Source organism: Oncorhynchus mykiss, chromosome 17, assembly GCF_013265735.2.
Source record: "Oncorhynchus mykiss isolate Arlee chromosome 17, USDA_OmykA_1.1, whole genome shotgun sequence".
Lineage (NCBI taxonomy): Eukaryota > Metazoa > Chordata > Actinopteri > Salmoniformes > Salmonidae > Oncorhynchus > Oncorhynchus mykiss.
Window position 1 is genome coordinate 85,089,886 of NC_048581.1, and position 15,536 is coordinate 85,105,421.

Here is a 15,536-nt window from a genome sequence, read left to right on the forward strand (position 1 = left end):
GCGAAAAATACATTTAGGAATCTATGTTATTCAATTATTTCACCCACACTGCTCGCGCGCCGGCAACGAGCTAAAATAGAAGTCATTCCTATTTCTGACGCAGAGCACGCTGCAAGTCCTGCCTCTCCCATCTCCTCATTGGTTTATAGAAGCAGGTACCCACGTGCCATCTCCTCATTGGTTATACCCATGTGGGTGATTGAAATACGAATTTTGTTGCCGGTCGTCGTGGTAATACTATGAAAGTGTAGATGCCAATCACCATATAAGTTCAATGCTGAAAAAGCCTGGAAGGAGGAGAGATGACTTGAAACGATTCGGTTGTGTCACGTTCTGACCTTTATTTCCTTTGTTTTGTCTTTATTTAGTATGGTCAGGGCGTGAGTTGGGATGGGCAGTCTATGTTTGTTTTTCTATGATTTGGGGATTTCTATGTTTCGGCCTAGTATGGTTCTCAATCAGAGGCAGGTGTCATTAGTTGTCTCTGATTGAGAATCATACTTAGGTAGCCTGGGTTTCACTGTGTGTTTGTGGGTGTTTGTTTCCGTGTCTGTGTTTTTCACCACACGGTACTGTTTTGGGTTTCGTTCATTCCACGTTTATTGTTTTTGTATTCAGTTGTTCATGTGTACTATTTCTTATTAAAAGAACCATGGACACTTACCACGCCGCATATTGGTCCTCCGATCCTTTTCGCCTCTCCTCTTCGGAAGAAGACATGTTTAATGCTTTTTGCCCTGTCCCCAAATTAATGTCATTGGTTCAGAGTTTGTTCTGATATTTTAACCTGCGTGTCGTGATCACGTTTGGTGTAGGGGGACAAAACAAATTTATGCACGATGGCGCACACGCACAGACGGTTTGTGTTCCATGTTAGGCCCTAAAGTTTAGGCTTATGCACTAATGCCAGATAGCCTAAAAAGAATGAAAGAAAAACGTCAATGTAGCCGATAGATATAAATTGCACAATAATTATACATTTTAGGGTATTGTTTTCTCTTTATTTAACCCGACCACCACCCACCCGCCCTTCAACCACACAATATTTCATGACCCTAAACCTGCCCGCTGCACATATATAACTGCAGGGACTGCTGGTTATGAGCCAACCCGCATCACTACTGTACAGATAGAGCCCTACAGTATCTGTGCATGTGCCTGCTCCTGAGCCATATCCATCCACTGGGACTCTTTACTGTGAAAGGTTTAAATGTTGCACAGATTATTTGGCATCCGTGCATTTTATTTCACAGTTTGGCATCGTGGTTGAATTACTATACTGTAAACACCTTCTGTTCCGTTTCTCCCTCATCACTTAATAAGCACCCTATAAAGGTAGCAGCTGTGAATGTATGTAAATGTTGGGACTGTGTCAAAGACGTAACACCACTAATTTACTTTAGGCTTTATCATTTCATGGTTATTGAAAGGTGACTGACAAGCCAAAACAGAACCAGCCGGCACCATTACCACCCTGCATACCATTGCTTGCTTGCTTCTGAAGCTAATCAGGGTTGGTTCTGGTCAGTCCCTGGATGGGAGACCAGATGCTACTGGAAGTGGTGTTGGAGGGCCCGTTAAACGGGTGTCCTGACTCTCTGAAGTCATTAAAGATCCCATGGCACTTATCGTAAGAGTAGGGGTGTTAACCCCGGTGTCCTGGCTAAATTCCCAATCTGGCCCTCAAACTATCACGGTCACCTAATAATCCCTACTTTACAATAGCCTCTTTCATCCCTCTCCTCTCCCCTGTAACTATTCCCCAGGTCGTTGCTGTAAATGAGAACGTGTTCTCAGTCAACTTACCTGGTAAAATAACAGATAAAATTGTATGTCTTCTACTTCAAAATGGTGGATAATTTGAGTTGATGCTGAAAACAGTTAATCCACATGTATAATTCATACTGTGTTCAGCATTGGCAGCACATTTGTATGTCTTCTACTTCAAAATGGTGGATAATTTGAGCTGATGCTGAAAACAGTTAATCCACATGTATAATTCATACTGTGTTCAGCATTGGCAGCACATTTGTATGTCTTCTACTTCAAAATGGTGGATAATTTGAGCTGATGCTGAAAACAGTTAATCCACATGTATAATTCATACTGTGTTCAGCATTGGCAGCACATTTGTATGTCTTCTACTTCAAAATGGTGGATAATTTGAGTTGATGCTGAAAACAGTTAATCCACATGTATAATTCATACTGTGTTCAGCATTGGCAGCACATTTGTATGTCTTCTACTTCAAAATGGTGGATAATTTGAGCTGATGCTGAAAACAGTTAATCCACATGTATAATTCATACTGTGTTCAGCATTGGCAGCACATTTGTATGTCTTCTACTTCAAAATGGTGGATAATTTGAGCTGATGCTGAAAACAGTTAATCCACATGTATAATTCATACTGTGTTCAGCATTGGCAGCACATTTGTATGTCTTCTACTTCAAAATGGTGGATAATTTGAGCTGATGCTGAAAACAGTTAATCCACATGTATAATTCATACTGTGTTCAGCATCACATTTGATTAGTTCAAAAGCAGCAACTGTCTAACTAGCCTTAAAACGGTAATATCCTGTGGAGAATGTTAGGAGGCAGAATACAGTGTATCCACCTAGGACACGGTTAGATCTACAGGGGCTTACAACCCCCCCCCCCCCCTTGGCATTTTCCCTGTTTTGTTGCCTTACAACCTGTAATTAAAATGTTTTTTTTTTTTGTGGGGGAGGGGAGGGGCTTGTATCATTTGATTTACACAACATGCAACAATATTTTTTATTGTGAAACAAACAAGAAATAACACACACAAAAACAGAACTTGACCGTGATAACTATTCACCATCCCCAAAGTCAATACTTTGTTGAGCCACCTTTTGCAGCACTTACAGCTGCAAGTCTCTTGGGGTATGTCTCTATAAGCTTGGCACATCTAGCCACTGAGATTTTTGCCCATTCTTCAAGGCAAAACTGCTCCAGCTCCTTCAAGTTGGATGGGTTCCGCTGGTGTACGGCAATCTTTAAGTCCTACCACAGATTCTCAATTGGATTGAGGTCTGAGCTTTGACTAGGCCATTCCAAGACATTTAAATGTTTTCCCTTAAACCACTTGAGTGTTTGTTTAGCAGTGTGCTTAGGGTCATTGTCCTGCTGGAAGGGGAACCTCCGTCCCAGTCTCAAATCTCTGGAAGACTGAAACAGGTTTCCCTCAAGAATTTCCCTGTATTTAGCGCCATCCATCATTCCTTAAATTCTGACCAGTTTCTCAGTCCCTGCCGATGAGAAACATCCCCACGGCATGATGCTGCCACCACCATGCTTCACTGTGGGGATGATGCTCTCGGGGTGATGCGAGGTGTTGGGTTTGCGCCAGACATAACATTTTCCTTGATGGCCAAAAAGCTAAATTTTAGTCTCATCTGACCAGAGTACCTTCTTAGTCTCATCTGACCAGTCTCCCACATGCCTTCTGGCGAACACCAAACATGTTTACTTATTTTTTTTCTTTAAGCAATGGCTTTTTTTCTGGCCACTCTTCTGTAAAGCCCAGCTCTGTGGAGTGTACGGTTTAAAGTGGTCCTATGGACAGATACTCCAATCTCTGCTGTAGAGCTTTGCAGCTCCTTCAGGCTTATCTTTGGTCTCTTTGTTGCCTCGGACTAATGCCCTCCTTGCCTGGTCCGTGAGTTTTGGTGGGCGGCCCTCTCTTGGCAGGTTTGTTGTGGTGCCATATTATTTCAATTTTTTAATAATGGATTTAACGGTGCCCTGAGGGATGTTCTAAGTTTCAGATATTTTTTTATAACCCAAACCTGATCTGTACTTCTCCACAACTTTGTCCCTGACCTGTTTGGAGAGCTCCTTGGTCTTCATGGTGCCGCTTGCTTGGTGGTGCCCCTTGCTTAGTGGTGTTGCAGACTCTGGGGCCTTTCAGAACAGAATACTGAGATCATGTGACAGATCATGTGACACTTAGATTGCACACAGGGAATTTATTGAACTAATGATGTGACTTCTGACGGTAAGTGGTTGTACCAGATCTTATTTAGCAAAGGGGATGAATACATATAATAATTTGTTTTGAAACAAGTTATTTATCTAATTTCACCAATTTGGACTATTTTGCGTATGTCCATTACATTAAATCCAAATAAAAATAAATTTAAATTACAGGTTGTAATGCAACAAAATAGGATGCCAAGGGGGATGAATACTTTTGCAAGGCACTGTACCCATAACTACTGTAGGACACAGTTAGACCTACCCATAACTACTGTAGGACACAGTTAGACCTACCCATAACTACTGTAGGACACAGTTAGACCTACCCATAACTACTGTAGGACACAGTTAGACCTACCCATAACTACTATAGGACACAGTTAGACCTACCCATAACTACTATAGGACACAGTTATACCCATAACTACTGTAGGACACAGTTATACCCATAACTACTATAGGACACAGTTAGACCTACCCATAACTACTGTAGGACACAGTTAGACCTACCCATATCTACTATAGGACACAGTTATACCCATAACTACTATAGGACACAGTTAGACCTACCCATAACTACTATAGGACACAGTTATACCCATAACTACTGTAGGACACAGTTATACCCATAACTACTATCGGACACAGTTAGACCTACCCATAACTACTGTAGGACACAGTTATACCCATAACTACTATAGGACACAGTTATACCCATAACTACTATAGGACACAGTTAGACCTACCCATAGCTACTGTAGGACACAGTTAGACCTACCCATAACTACTATAGGACACAGTTAGACCCATAACTATTATAGGACACAGTTAGACCTACCCATAACTACTATAGGACACAGTTATACCCATAACTACTATAGGACACAGTTATACCCATAACTACTATAGGACACAGTTATACCCATAACTACTATAGGACACAGTTAGACCTACCCATAACTACTATAGGACACAGTTAGACCCATAACTACTGTAGGACACAGTTAGACCTACCCATAACTACTATAGGACACAGTTAGACCTACCCATAACTACTATAGGACACAGTTAGACCTACCCATAACTACTATAGGACACAGTTAGACCTACCCATAACTACTGTAGGACACAGTTATACCCATAACTACTATAGGACACAGTTATACCCATAACTACTATAGGACACAGTTATACCCATAACTACTATAGGACACAGTTAGACCTACCCATAACTACTATAGGACACAGTTAGACCTACCCATAACTACTATAGGACACAGTTATACCCATAACTACTATAGGACACAGTTATACCTACTTTTAACTACTATAGGACACAGTTAGACCTACCCATAACTACTATAGGACACAGTTATACCTACCCATAACTACTATAGGACACAGTTATACCTACCCATAACTACTATAGGACACAGTTATACCTACCCATAACTACTATAGGACACAGTTAGACCTACCCATAACTACTATAGGACACAGTTAGACCTACCCATAACTACTATAGGACACAGTTATACCTACCCATAACTACTATAGGACACAGTTAGACCTACCCATAACTACTGTAGGACACAGTTATACCTACTTTTAACTACTATAGGACACAGTTAGACCTACCCATAACTACTATAGGACACAGTTAGACCCATAACTATTATAGGACACAGTTAGACCTACCCATAACTACTATAGGACACCGTTATACCTACCCATAACTACTATAGGACACAGTTAGACCCATAACTATTATAGGACACAGTTAGACCTACCCATAACTACTATAGGACACAGTTATACCCATAACTACTATAGGACACAGTTATACCCATAACTACTATAGGACACAGTTATACCCATAACTACTGTAGGACACAGTTAGACCTACCCATAACTACTGTAGGACACAGTTATACCCATAACTACTATAGGACACAGTTATACCCATAACTACTATAGGACACAGTTAGACCTACCCATAACTACTATAGGACACAGTTAGACCCATAACTACTGTAGGACACAGTTAGACCTACCCATAACTACTATAGGACACAGTTAGACCTACCCATAACTACTATAGGACACAGTTAGACCTACCCATAACTACTTTCTCTCACTGATGAAGTTTGTCACCACTGGTCTTGCACACACAAGCTGACAGGGGAGAATAATTGTCTTCCAGCTGACTTCCTGTCCATGTTGTGAGAGAGCTAGGTTGCTGTCGTTGCTTTCAGCTGAGGAAATGTTCTGTGCAGTAGCAGGTTGAAAGGGGCCTGTATTTTCAGGTGATTGGTTACAATGCTCAGCATTTCCTAGATGGAAACTCAGCGAAACCAACTGCCATTATCGATAGATCTGCCTTCTGGATACTGGGAAATATAGGCCTGTTAGATTATAGGATCCTATTTGGCCTATATGAGATGGAAGATGCTACTTGATTAATCCCTCAGAGGAGTAACCTTGCTCATATTGATGAGTTGATTGAGTTTCGGGAGGATCTCCAAGACCTTGGTATGATTTCACATCCAGATAGTTGACCTTTTAGAGGAGTTTGACGGCTGTGTTATTGTATCTGATGAAATAGTGTATCTGATGAAAATCTGATGAAGATCGTTTTTTTTTTCAGTATATTTGACAGATGTCCACCTGATCGTGTGTTCAATAGTAAGAGTGAGACATACTGTGGATGAGTACAGGTCAGGATGTGGTTACCAGAGTAGATGAGCTGTGCTGACATCTGGCAGTCATCGTCTGGTTTCATGGTTTCAACAGGATACCAGATAAGTGAACAGCAGCCATGGTTTCGCTCTCAAGAGGAAAGTTCCTACATAAGAATAGACCTTAATATGAAATGACGATAAACCAATATCCCTAGCTTAGAATGAATTGAGAGACACAGCATGTTTCTGGTATGAGCCGACTGCTTTTTACACAACTCGTTGTCTTGGTTTGTTTTTGAGGGCTTTTAGCAGCGGGAAGTCTGAGGCTGGTTATTACCAAGTCAATTTATCACCGAGCTGGCTATTACAAAACCAAAGGACTTCTGTCACAGAGAAATAGGGAGATGCTGTATGCCTACTGCTAGCAAGTTGTCCATTTAAGTCATTTTTTTTGCATGATATCCACAAACCTTGAGGTATTGAATTTTTAAATAATATTTATTTTCAGGCTGTTTTTAGTTGTGTTACTGTCGATACAGTAAGAAGGACTTGTTGATGTTGAACGTTTGAACAGCAGTAGGTGGTGATGATTAACATGGGTAACCGGGATCCCAGGACTGATCCGGGAACACACTTCACATTTCCAGGAAAAATACAATGACCTAGGAAATTACAACAAAAAAAAAATGTCCCAATGTGGCACTAATGCAATTCCACAAAATACACGACATGTGTAGCAGCAGATTAGCAAAAAATAAAATAGGACATTATCCAAACAGGTTGTCCCATGGAGGCCTTTAACCGAGCGTATTTATTTCACACAGTCACCATAAATACAAAGCACACGTATAATTGACACTGCCAGACTGCACACCCGACCCGAATGCAGTTAATAAACCCTACAGGAAAAACCTTTCCAATAACGTGTTGCTCTTTGAGCTGCTATTGTGACTCTTCAGACAGTCACATGTCATAGGCATATGCACAATTCACTACATAGAAATGGTTTGTCAAGATCAGTGTGTGGAAGACTGGCCTGCACAGAGCCCTGACCTCAACCCAACCAACACCTTTAGAATGAATTGGAACGCCGCCTGCGAGACAGGCCTAATCGGCCAACATCAGTGCCCGACCTCAGAGTGGTGGCTGTTATAACAGCGAAGGGGGGACCAACTCCATTTTAATGGCCATGATTTTGGAATGAGATGTTCGACGAGCAGGTGTCCACATACTGTTTCCACTCTTCATCTCCCCGTTAGTCATTAGCTTTTTTATTTAGAGTTTAGATTGTATTAGGATCCCCATTAACCGACGCCAATGGTAACATCTAGTCTTACTGAGGTTCGACACATCTAGTCTTACTGGGGTCCGACACATCTTATCTTACTGGGGCCCGACACATCTTATCTAACTGGGGTCTGACACATCTAGTCTTACTGGGGTCCGACACATCTTATCTTACTGGGGTCCGACACATCTAGTCTTACTGGGGCCCGACACATCTTATCTTACTGGGGCCCGACACATCTTATCTTACTGGGGTCCGACACATCTTATCTTACTGGGGTCCGACACATCTAGTCTTACTGGGGCCCGACACATCGTATCTTACTGGGGTACGACACATCTTATCTTACTGGGGTCCGACACATCTTATCTTACTGGGGTCCGACACATCTTATCTTTTTGGGTGTGACACATCTTATCTTACTGGGGTTCGACACATCTTATCTTACTGGGGTCCGACACATCTAGTCTTACTGGGGTCCTACACATCTTATCTTACTGGGGTCCGACACATCTAGTCTTACTGGGGCCCGACACATCTTATCTTACTGGGGCCCGACACATCTTATCTTACTGGGGTCCGACACATCTTATCTTACTGGGGTCCGACACATCTAGTCTTACTGGGGCCCGACACATCTTATCTTACTGGGGCCCGACACATCTTATCTTACTGGGGTCCGACACATCTAGTCTTACTGGGGTCCGACACATCTTATCTTACTGGGGTCCGACACATCTAGTCTTACTGGGGCCCGACACATCTTATCTTACTGGGGCCCGACACATCTTATCTTACTGGGGTCCGACACATCTTATCTTACTGGGGTCCGACACATCTTATCTTACTGGGGTCCGACACATCTTATCTTACTGGGGTCCGACACATCTTATCTTACTGGGGTCCGACACATCTTATCTTACTGGGGTCCGACACATCTTATCTTACTGGGGTCCGACACATCTAGTCTTACTGGGGTCCGACACATCTTATCTTACTGGGGTCCGACACATCTTATCTTACTGGGGTCCGACACATCTTATCTTCTTATCTTACTGGGGTCCGACACATCTTATCTTACTGGGGTCTGACACATCTAGTCTTACTGGGGCCCGACACATCTTATCTTACTGGGGTACGACACATCTAGTCTTACTGGGGCCCGACACATCTTATCTTACTGGGGTACGACACATCTTATCTTACTGGGGTCCGACACATAACGAAAAGCCATTCCAGACAAAATACTTTACAATTTACATGTAATTTAAAGGGGCATAGAGTTGATCAGGCTGCTGATTGTGGCCTGTGGAATGTTGACCCACTCCGCTTCAATACCTGTGTGAAGTTGCTGTATATTGGTTGGAACTGGAACACGCTGTCATACACGTCGATCCAGAGCATCCCAAACATGCTCAATGTGTGACATGTCTGGTGAGTATGCAGGCCATGAAAGAACTGGGCCATTTTCAACTTCCAGGAAATGTGTACAGATCCTTGCGACATGGGGCCGTGCATTATCAGGCTGAAACATGAGGTGATGGATGGCACGACAATGGGCCTCGTCACGGTATCTCTGGGCATTCAAATTTCCATAGATAAAATGGAATTGTGTTCGGTATCCGTAGCTTATGCCTGCCCATACCATGACCCCACCGCCACCACGGGGCACTCTGTTCACAACGTCCACGGTTGTGAGGCTGGTTGGACATACTGCCAAATTCTCTAAAATGACATTGGAGGTGGCTTATGGTAGAGAAATTAACTTTAAATTCTCTGGCAACAGCTCTGGTGGACATTCCTGCAGTCAGCATGTCAATTGCACTCTCCCTCAAAACTTGAGACATCTGTAGCATTGTGTTGTGTCACAAAACTGCACATTTTAGTGAGATCACAGGTGCATCTGTGTAATGATTATGCTGTTTATTGAGCTTCTTGATATGCCACACCTGTCAGGTGGATGGATTATGTTGGTTTTTAATGTTTTAAACACTTCCAATTTTTGGTGTATTTCCCGGGACTCTCTGGATAAATATGAATTGTTTTCCGGTATTTAAACTTGGTAGATTTTCAGGAAAAATATTAGTTTGTACTAGGTAGCTTCTGTAATTGTTGTACACAATATGAACCAATGTGTAGTACTGCCTGTCTAGGGACTGGGAGAAGTGTGTACTGTCTAGTGAGTGTGTAGTACTGCCTGTCTAGGGATTGGGACTGGGAGAAGTGTGTACTGTCTAGTGAGTGTGTAGTACTGCCTGTCCAGGGACTGGGACTGGGAGGAGTGTGTACTGTCTAGTGAGTGTGTAGTACTGCCTGTCTAGGGATTGGGACTGGGAGAAGTGTGTACTGTCTAGTGAGTGTGTAGTACTGCCTGTCTAGGGATTGGGACTGGGAGAAGTGTGTACTGTCTAGTGAGTGTGTAGTACCGCCTGTCTAGGGACTGGGAGAAGTGTGTACTGTCTAGTGAGTGTGTAGTACTGCCTGTCTAAGGACTGGGAGAAGTGTGTACTGTCTAGTGAGTGTGTAGTACTGCCTGTCTAGGGACTGGGAGGAGTGTGTACTGTCTAGTGAGTGTGTAGTACTGCCTGTCTAGGGATTGGGACTGTGAGAAGTGTGTACTGTCTGGTGAGTGTGTAGTACTGCCTGTCTAGGGACTGGGAGAAGTGTGTACTGTCTAGTGAGTGTGTAGTACTGCCTGTCTAGGGACTGGGACAAGTGTGTACTGTCTAGTGAGTGTGTAGTACCGCCTGTCTAGGGACTGGGAGAAGTGTGTACTGTCTAGTGAGTGTGTAGTACTGCCTGTCTAGGGATTGGGACTGGGAGGAGTGTGTACTGTCTAGTGAGTGTGTAGTACTGCCTATCTAAGGCCCGGGAGAAGTGTGTACTGTCTAGTGAGTGTGTAGTACTGCCTATCTAAGGACTGGGACTGGGAGAAGTGTGTAGTGTCTAGTGAGTGTGTAGTACTGCCTATCTAAGGACTGGGAGAAGTGTGTACTGTCTAGTGAGTGTGTAGTACTGCCTGTCTGGGGACTGGGACTGGTAGAAGTGTGTACTGTCTAGTGAGTGCGTAGTACTGCCTGTCTAGGGACTGGGGGAAGTGTGTACTGTCTAGTGAGTGTGTAGTACTGCCTGTCTATGGACTGGGAGGAGTGTGTACTGTCTAGTGAGTGTGTAGTACTGCCTGTCTAGGGACTGGGACTGGGAGAAGTGTGTACTGTCTAGTGAGTGTGTAGTACTGCCTGTCTAGGGACTGGGACTGGGAGAAGTGTGTACTGTCTAGTGAGTGTGTAGTACTGCCTGTCTATGGACTGGGAGGAGTGTGTACTGTCTAGTGAGTGTGTAGTACTGCCTGTCTAGGGACTGGGGGAAAGTGTGTACTGTCTAGTGAGTGTGTAGTACTGCCTGTCTAGGGATTGGTACTGGGAGGAGTGTGTACTGTCTAGTGAGTGTGTAGTACTGCCTGTCTAAGGCCCGGGAGAAGTGTGTACTGTCTAGTGAGTGTGTAGTACTGCCTATCTAAGGACTGGGACAGGGAGGAGTGTGTACTGTCTAGTGAATGTGTACTCCACTGAGTGTGTACTGTCTAGTGAATGTGTACTCAACTGAGTGTGTAATGTCTAGTGAGTTTGTACTCCACTGAGTGTGTAATGTCTAGTGAGTTTGTACTCCACTGAGTGTGTAATGTCTAGTGAGTTTGTACTCCACTGAATGTGTACTGTCTAGTGAGTTTGTACTCCACTGAGTGTGTACTGTCTAGTGAGTTTGTACTCCACTGAGTGTGTACTGTCTAGTGAGTTTGTACTCCACTGAGTGTGTAATGTCTAGTGAGTGTGTACTCCACTGAGTGTGTAATGTCTAGTGAATGTGTACTCCACTGAGTGTGTAATGTCTATTGAGTTTGTACTACAGTATTATGTAACAGATTAGTGTTGAGGGAAGGAGGCTGTAATCAAATGAAACAAGATAACAGATGGGCATTGAGCCTGCAGAAACAACAAGGAGTAGCTAATCCTTTGTGGAATACTAAGCTACCAGTACGACACTGTTGAAAGGGGTTTCTGAAGCCTATCTGTACCTTTCAACAGCTGTAATTTGATAGTAGTCTATGTGATGTTCTTCCACATTGTAATTTTTAGCCTTTATAGTTAATATTCTATGTTACCGAGGTCAAGAAAGCATTTTATTTTGTACTTATGTCAGCTCTCGCTCTCCCCCCTCCCCCCGTCTCCCCAGCAGGTGGTCTAGTCACAGCTGATGAGTGTGATGATGATGATGATGGGAAGAGGCTACTGCAGCCGAAGGTGCAGTCCCCCACGCCAGTGCTAGTACCCGTCTCCAGTCTCCAACCCCTGGTTCCTCTGCCAGCCCTGGTCCCACTTGGCACCACCTCTGGCCCCACCATGGCTAACCACCTGGAGCTTCTCAATGAGCTGCAGCAGCTGGACAAGGTGCCTAGTCTGGAGCGCCTGAGGGCTGCCCAGAAGCGCCGCACACAGCAGTTGAAGAGATGGGCCGTGTACGAGAAGGAGATGCAGAACAAGAAACGCAAGGCGGAAAAGAGAAGGAACGCTAATCATGCCACCGCCATGGAGGCTAAACGGCACGTATCGTTTGCTGCTAGTGTGGCGCTGCTAGAGGCCTCGGCACGGAACGATCCTGAAGAAGGTAAGAGGACAGGAGGAGAGAACACACACACACCCTATCTCCTCATCCTATCACATATGGTGGAGAATGCAGGCACACACACACACACACACACAAAATTAACCACGTCAAAAAAAAAACATTTTTCCTAAGGAGCATCAGAGCACCCCAATCAATACGAAGAAATCCAGGGGCAGAGAAACCACAAACCGTTAGTTGGGTTGACTGTCAAAAGAGCTCATTCCACTCCAAATGAATCATCCCAAGGTCTATCATTAGGTTTTAAAGAGCCCCTGAACATGCTGATTGGCACGTGTTTTTCTGTTGCAAATGAGAAAAACAAGATATCAGTCTCGGAGGTGTTTCCTGACCGATTCAGTTTGGTTAATGATGATTGTCCCTCATGAGACACTGTAGGAAGCTTATTTCACTTCCTTAAAATCTCCAGAATGAATCTAGAATATTGTAAGAAATTTCTAATTCATTTTGAATTTTTGTACGAGGATGTTTTAGTTTTTGTGCAGTATTTCTTATGTAAACAGTCAGAGCTGTTGGGCAGGTCTGTCTCACTGTCTATGCTATTGGATAGAGAGCGATCAACGCAGCTGGTCACCCTAAAATAAAAAAGTATTTACCCAGTGAGATGCACATATGTTCCGAACTCAGTGTAGGATGAGACTGACTTTATGACTAAAATGATCCTATTTACACTTTGTTTCTGACTCATATCGATACCACAGGCCGTTTTCAAAGGGATTTGTTGCTTTTTAAAGGCAGCCGCTCTTTAACAGGAGTAGTCACAGGCGTTATTCTACAGATGAAGCCCAGTCAGTATGATGCTGCTACAATTATGCTGAACAAACGCAACATGCAACAATTTCATTGATTTTACTGAGTTTGTATTTGTATTTATTATGGATCCCCATTAGTTCCTGCAGCTACTCTTCCTGGGGTTTAGTAGGGATCCCCATTAGTTCCTGCAGCTACTCTTCCTGGGGTTTAGTAGGGATCCCTATTAGTTCCTGCAGCTACTCTTCCTGGGGTTTATTATGGATCCCCATTAGTTCCTGCAGCTACTCTTCCTGGGGTTTATTATGGATCCCCATTAGTTCCTGCAGCTACTCTTCCTGGGGTTTAGTAGGGATCCCTATTAGTTCCTGCAGCTACTCTTCCTGGGGTTTATTATGGATCCCCATTAGTTCCTGCCAAGGCAGCAGCTACTCTTCCTGGGGTTTATTATGGATCCCCATTAGTTCCTGCCAAGGCAGCAGCTACTCTTCCTGGGGTTTAGTAGGGATCCCCATTAGTTCCTGCAGCTACTCTTCCTGGGGTTTATTATGGATCCCCATTAGTTCCTGCAGCTACTCTTCCTGGAGTTTATTAGGGATCCCCATTAGTTCCTGCAGCTACTCTTCCTGGGGTTTAGTAGGGATCCCTATTAGTTCCTGCAGCTACTCTTCCTGGGGTTTATTATGGATCCCTATTAGTTCCTGCCAAGGCAGCAGCTACTCTTCCTGGGGTTTATTATGGATCCCCATTAGCTGTTGTCAAGTCAGCAGCTACTCTTCCTGGGGTTTATTAGGGATCCCCATTAGTTCCTGCCAAGGCAGCAGCTACTCTTCCTGGGGTTTATTATGGATCCCCATTAGTTCCTGCAGCCACTCTTCCTGGTGTTTATTATGGATCCCTATTAGTTCCTGCCAAGGCAGCAGCTACTCTTCCTGTGGTTTATTATGGATCCCCATTAGTTCCTGCCAAGGCAGCAGCTACTCTTCCTGGGGTTTATTATGGATCCCCATTAGTTCCTGCCAAGGCAGCAGCTACTCTTCCTGGGGTTTATTATGGATCAGTCCATAACAAGGCTGCTTCCCGCTGTTCTACCACAGGAGCACGAGTACAGGACATAACAAGGCTGCTTCCTGCTGTTCTACCACAGGAGCACGAGAACAGGACATAACAAGGCTGCTTCAGACTGTTCTACCACAGGAGCACGAGTACAGGACATAACAAGGCTGCCTCAGACTGTTCTACCACAGATGCCGGGAGCTGACACTGTCATAGTCCATGTGGGGTCAAACTACATCAGGAGGGCTAGCTCGGAACATCTGAAAATGGATTTTAATGAACAGATTTTAGCATTAAAAGAGAGCCTATCATTTCAGGTCCAGTACCATCGTTGGGCCGTGGTTGTGAAAAATTCAGCATTACACATCTGGCTAAAATATTACTGTAGCTCTGCTGGAGTCACTTTTATAGATACCTTTGACACCTTCTGGCAACATAAGATACTCTACAGGAATGACAGTCCATCTAAATAATCTTGGCTCCTGGACGATGTCCATGCATTTCAAGGCTCCGTTGAAACAATGAGTTATCAATGACGCAAGACCAGCTCAGGTAATCCTTACCGTTGTGACAATGAGTCGTCATAATGCTGCATCAAATGTACGTTATCCTAGGGGCGTTGACAGACACAATGTAAGTAACTTAATTTATGTCCCCCTAATTGCCCTGAATACCTCTGTTGATCCTTTAGCTATTGTAAGCAGTAGCCATGAGCCTATGAACCAGAGTTATACTGTTAGCACTGAGGTGGTGTGCCCTAATAGGAAGACCACTTTGTGCAGCTCACCCTGCACTATCAGCTCCAATATAAATAACATGAGCATGTCTACTTCTGATAAGCCTCCCAGTAAAGCATTAAAAACAATCAAGCAACCCAGAAAAGTGCTAAAAATAGCCCATATTAACACATGCAGCCCGAGAACCAAGGTCCATGAAGTCAATAACTTGCTTGTAACGGATGACATTCATCTCTGAAACTCACTTAGATAATACGTTTGATGATACAGTGGTAGCAATACATGGTTATAACATCTACCGGAAAGACAGAAATGCTAAAATGGGGCGTAGTTGCGG

General features: G+C 43.8%; 1 protein-coding gene across 2 annotated transcripts in view; it reads left to right on the forward strand.

Moving 5' to 3' along the window:
• LOC118940502 (protein phosphatase 1 regulatory inhibitor subunit 16B-like) overlaps positions 1-15,536 on the forward strand; it is a 170,155-nt gene that overhangs the window by 47,713 nt on the left and 106,906 nt on the right. The window contains exon 2 of one of the 2 annotated variants that reach the window (XM_036950829.1): positions 12,207-12,638. In XM_036950829.1, the coding sequence (XP_036806724.1) occupies positions 12,374-12,638 (265 nt within the window). In that variant the 5' untranslated portion in view covers positions 12,207-12,373. The remainder of the gene's footprint in view (positions 1-12,206; positions 12,639-15,536) is intronic. The other variant, XM_036950828.1, reaches the window with a different exon arrangement.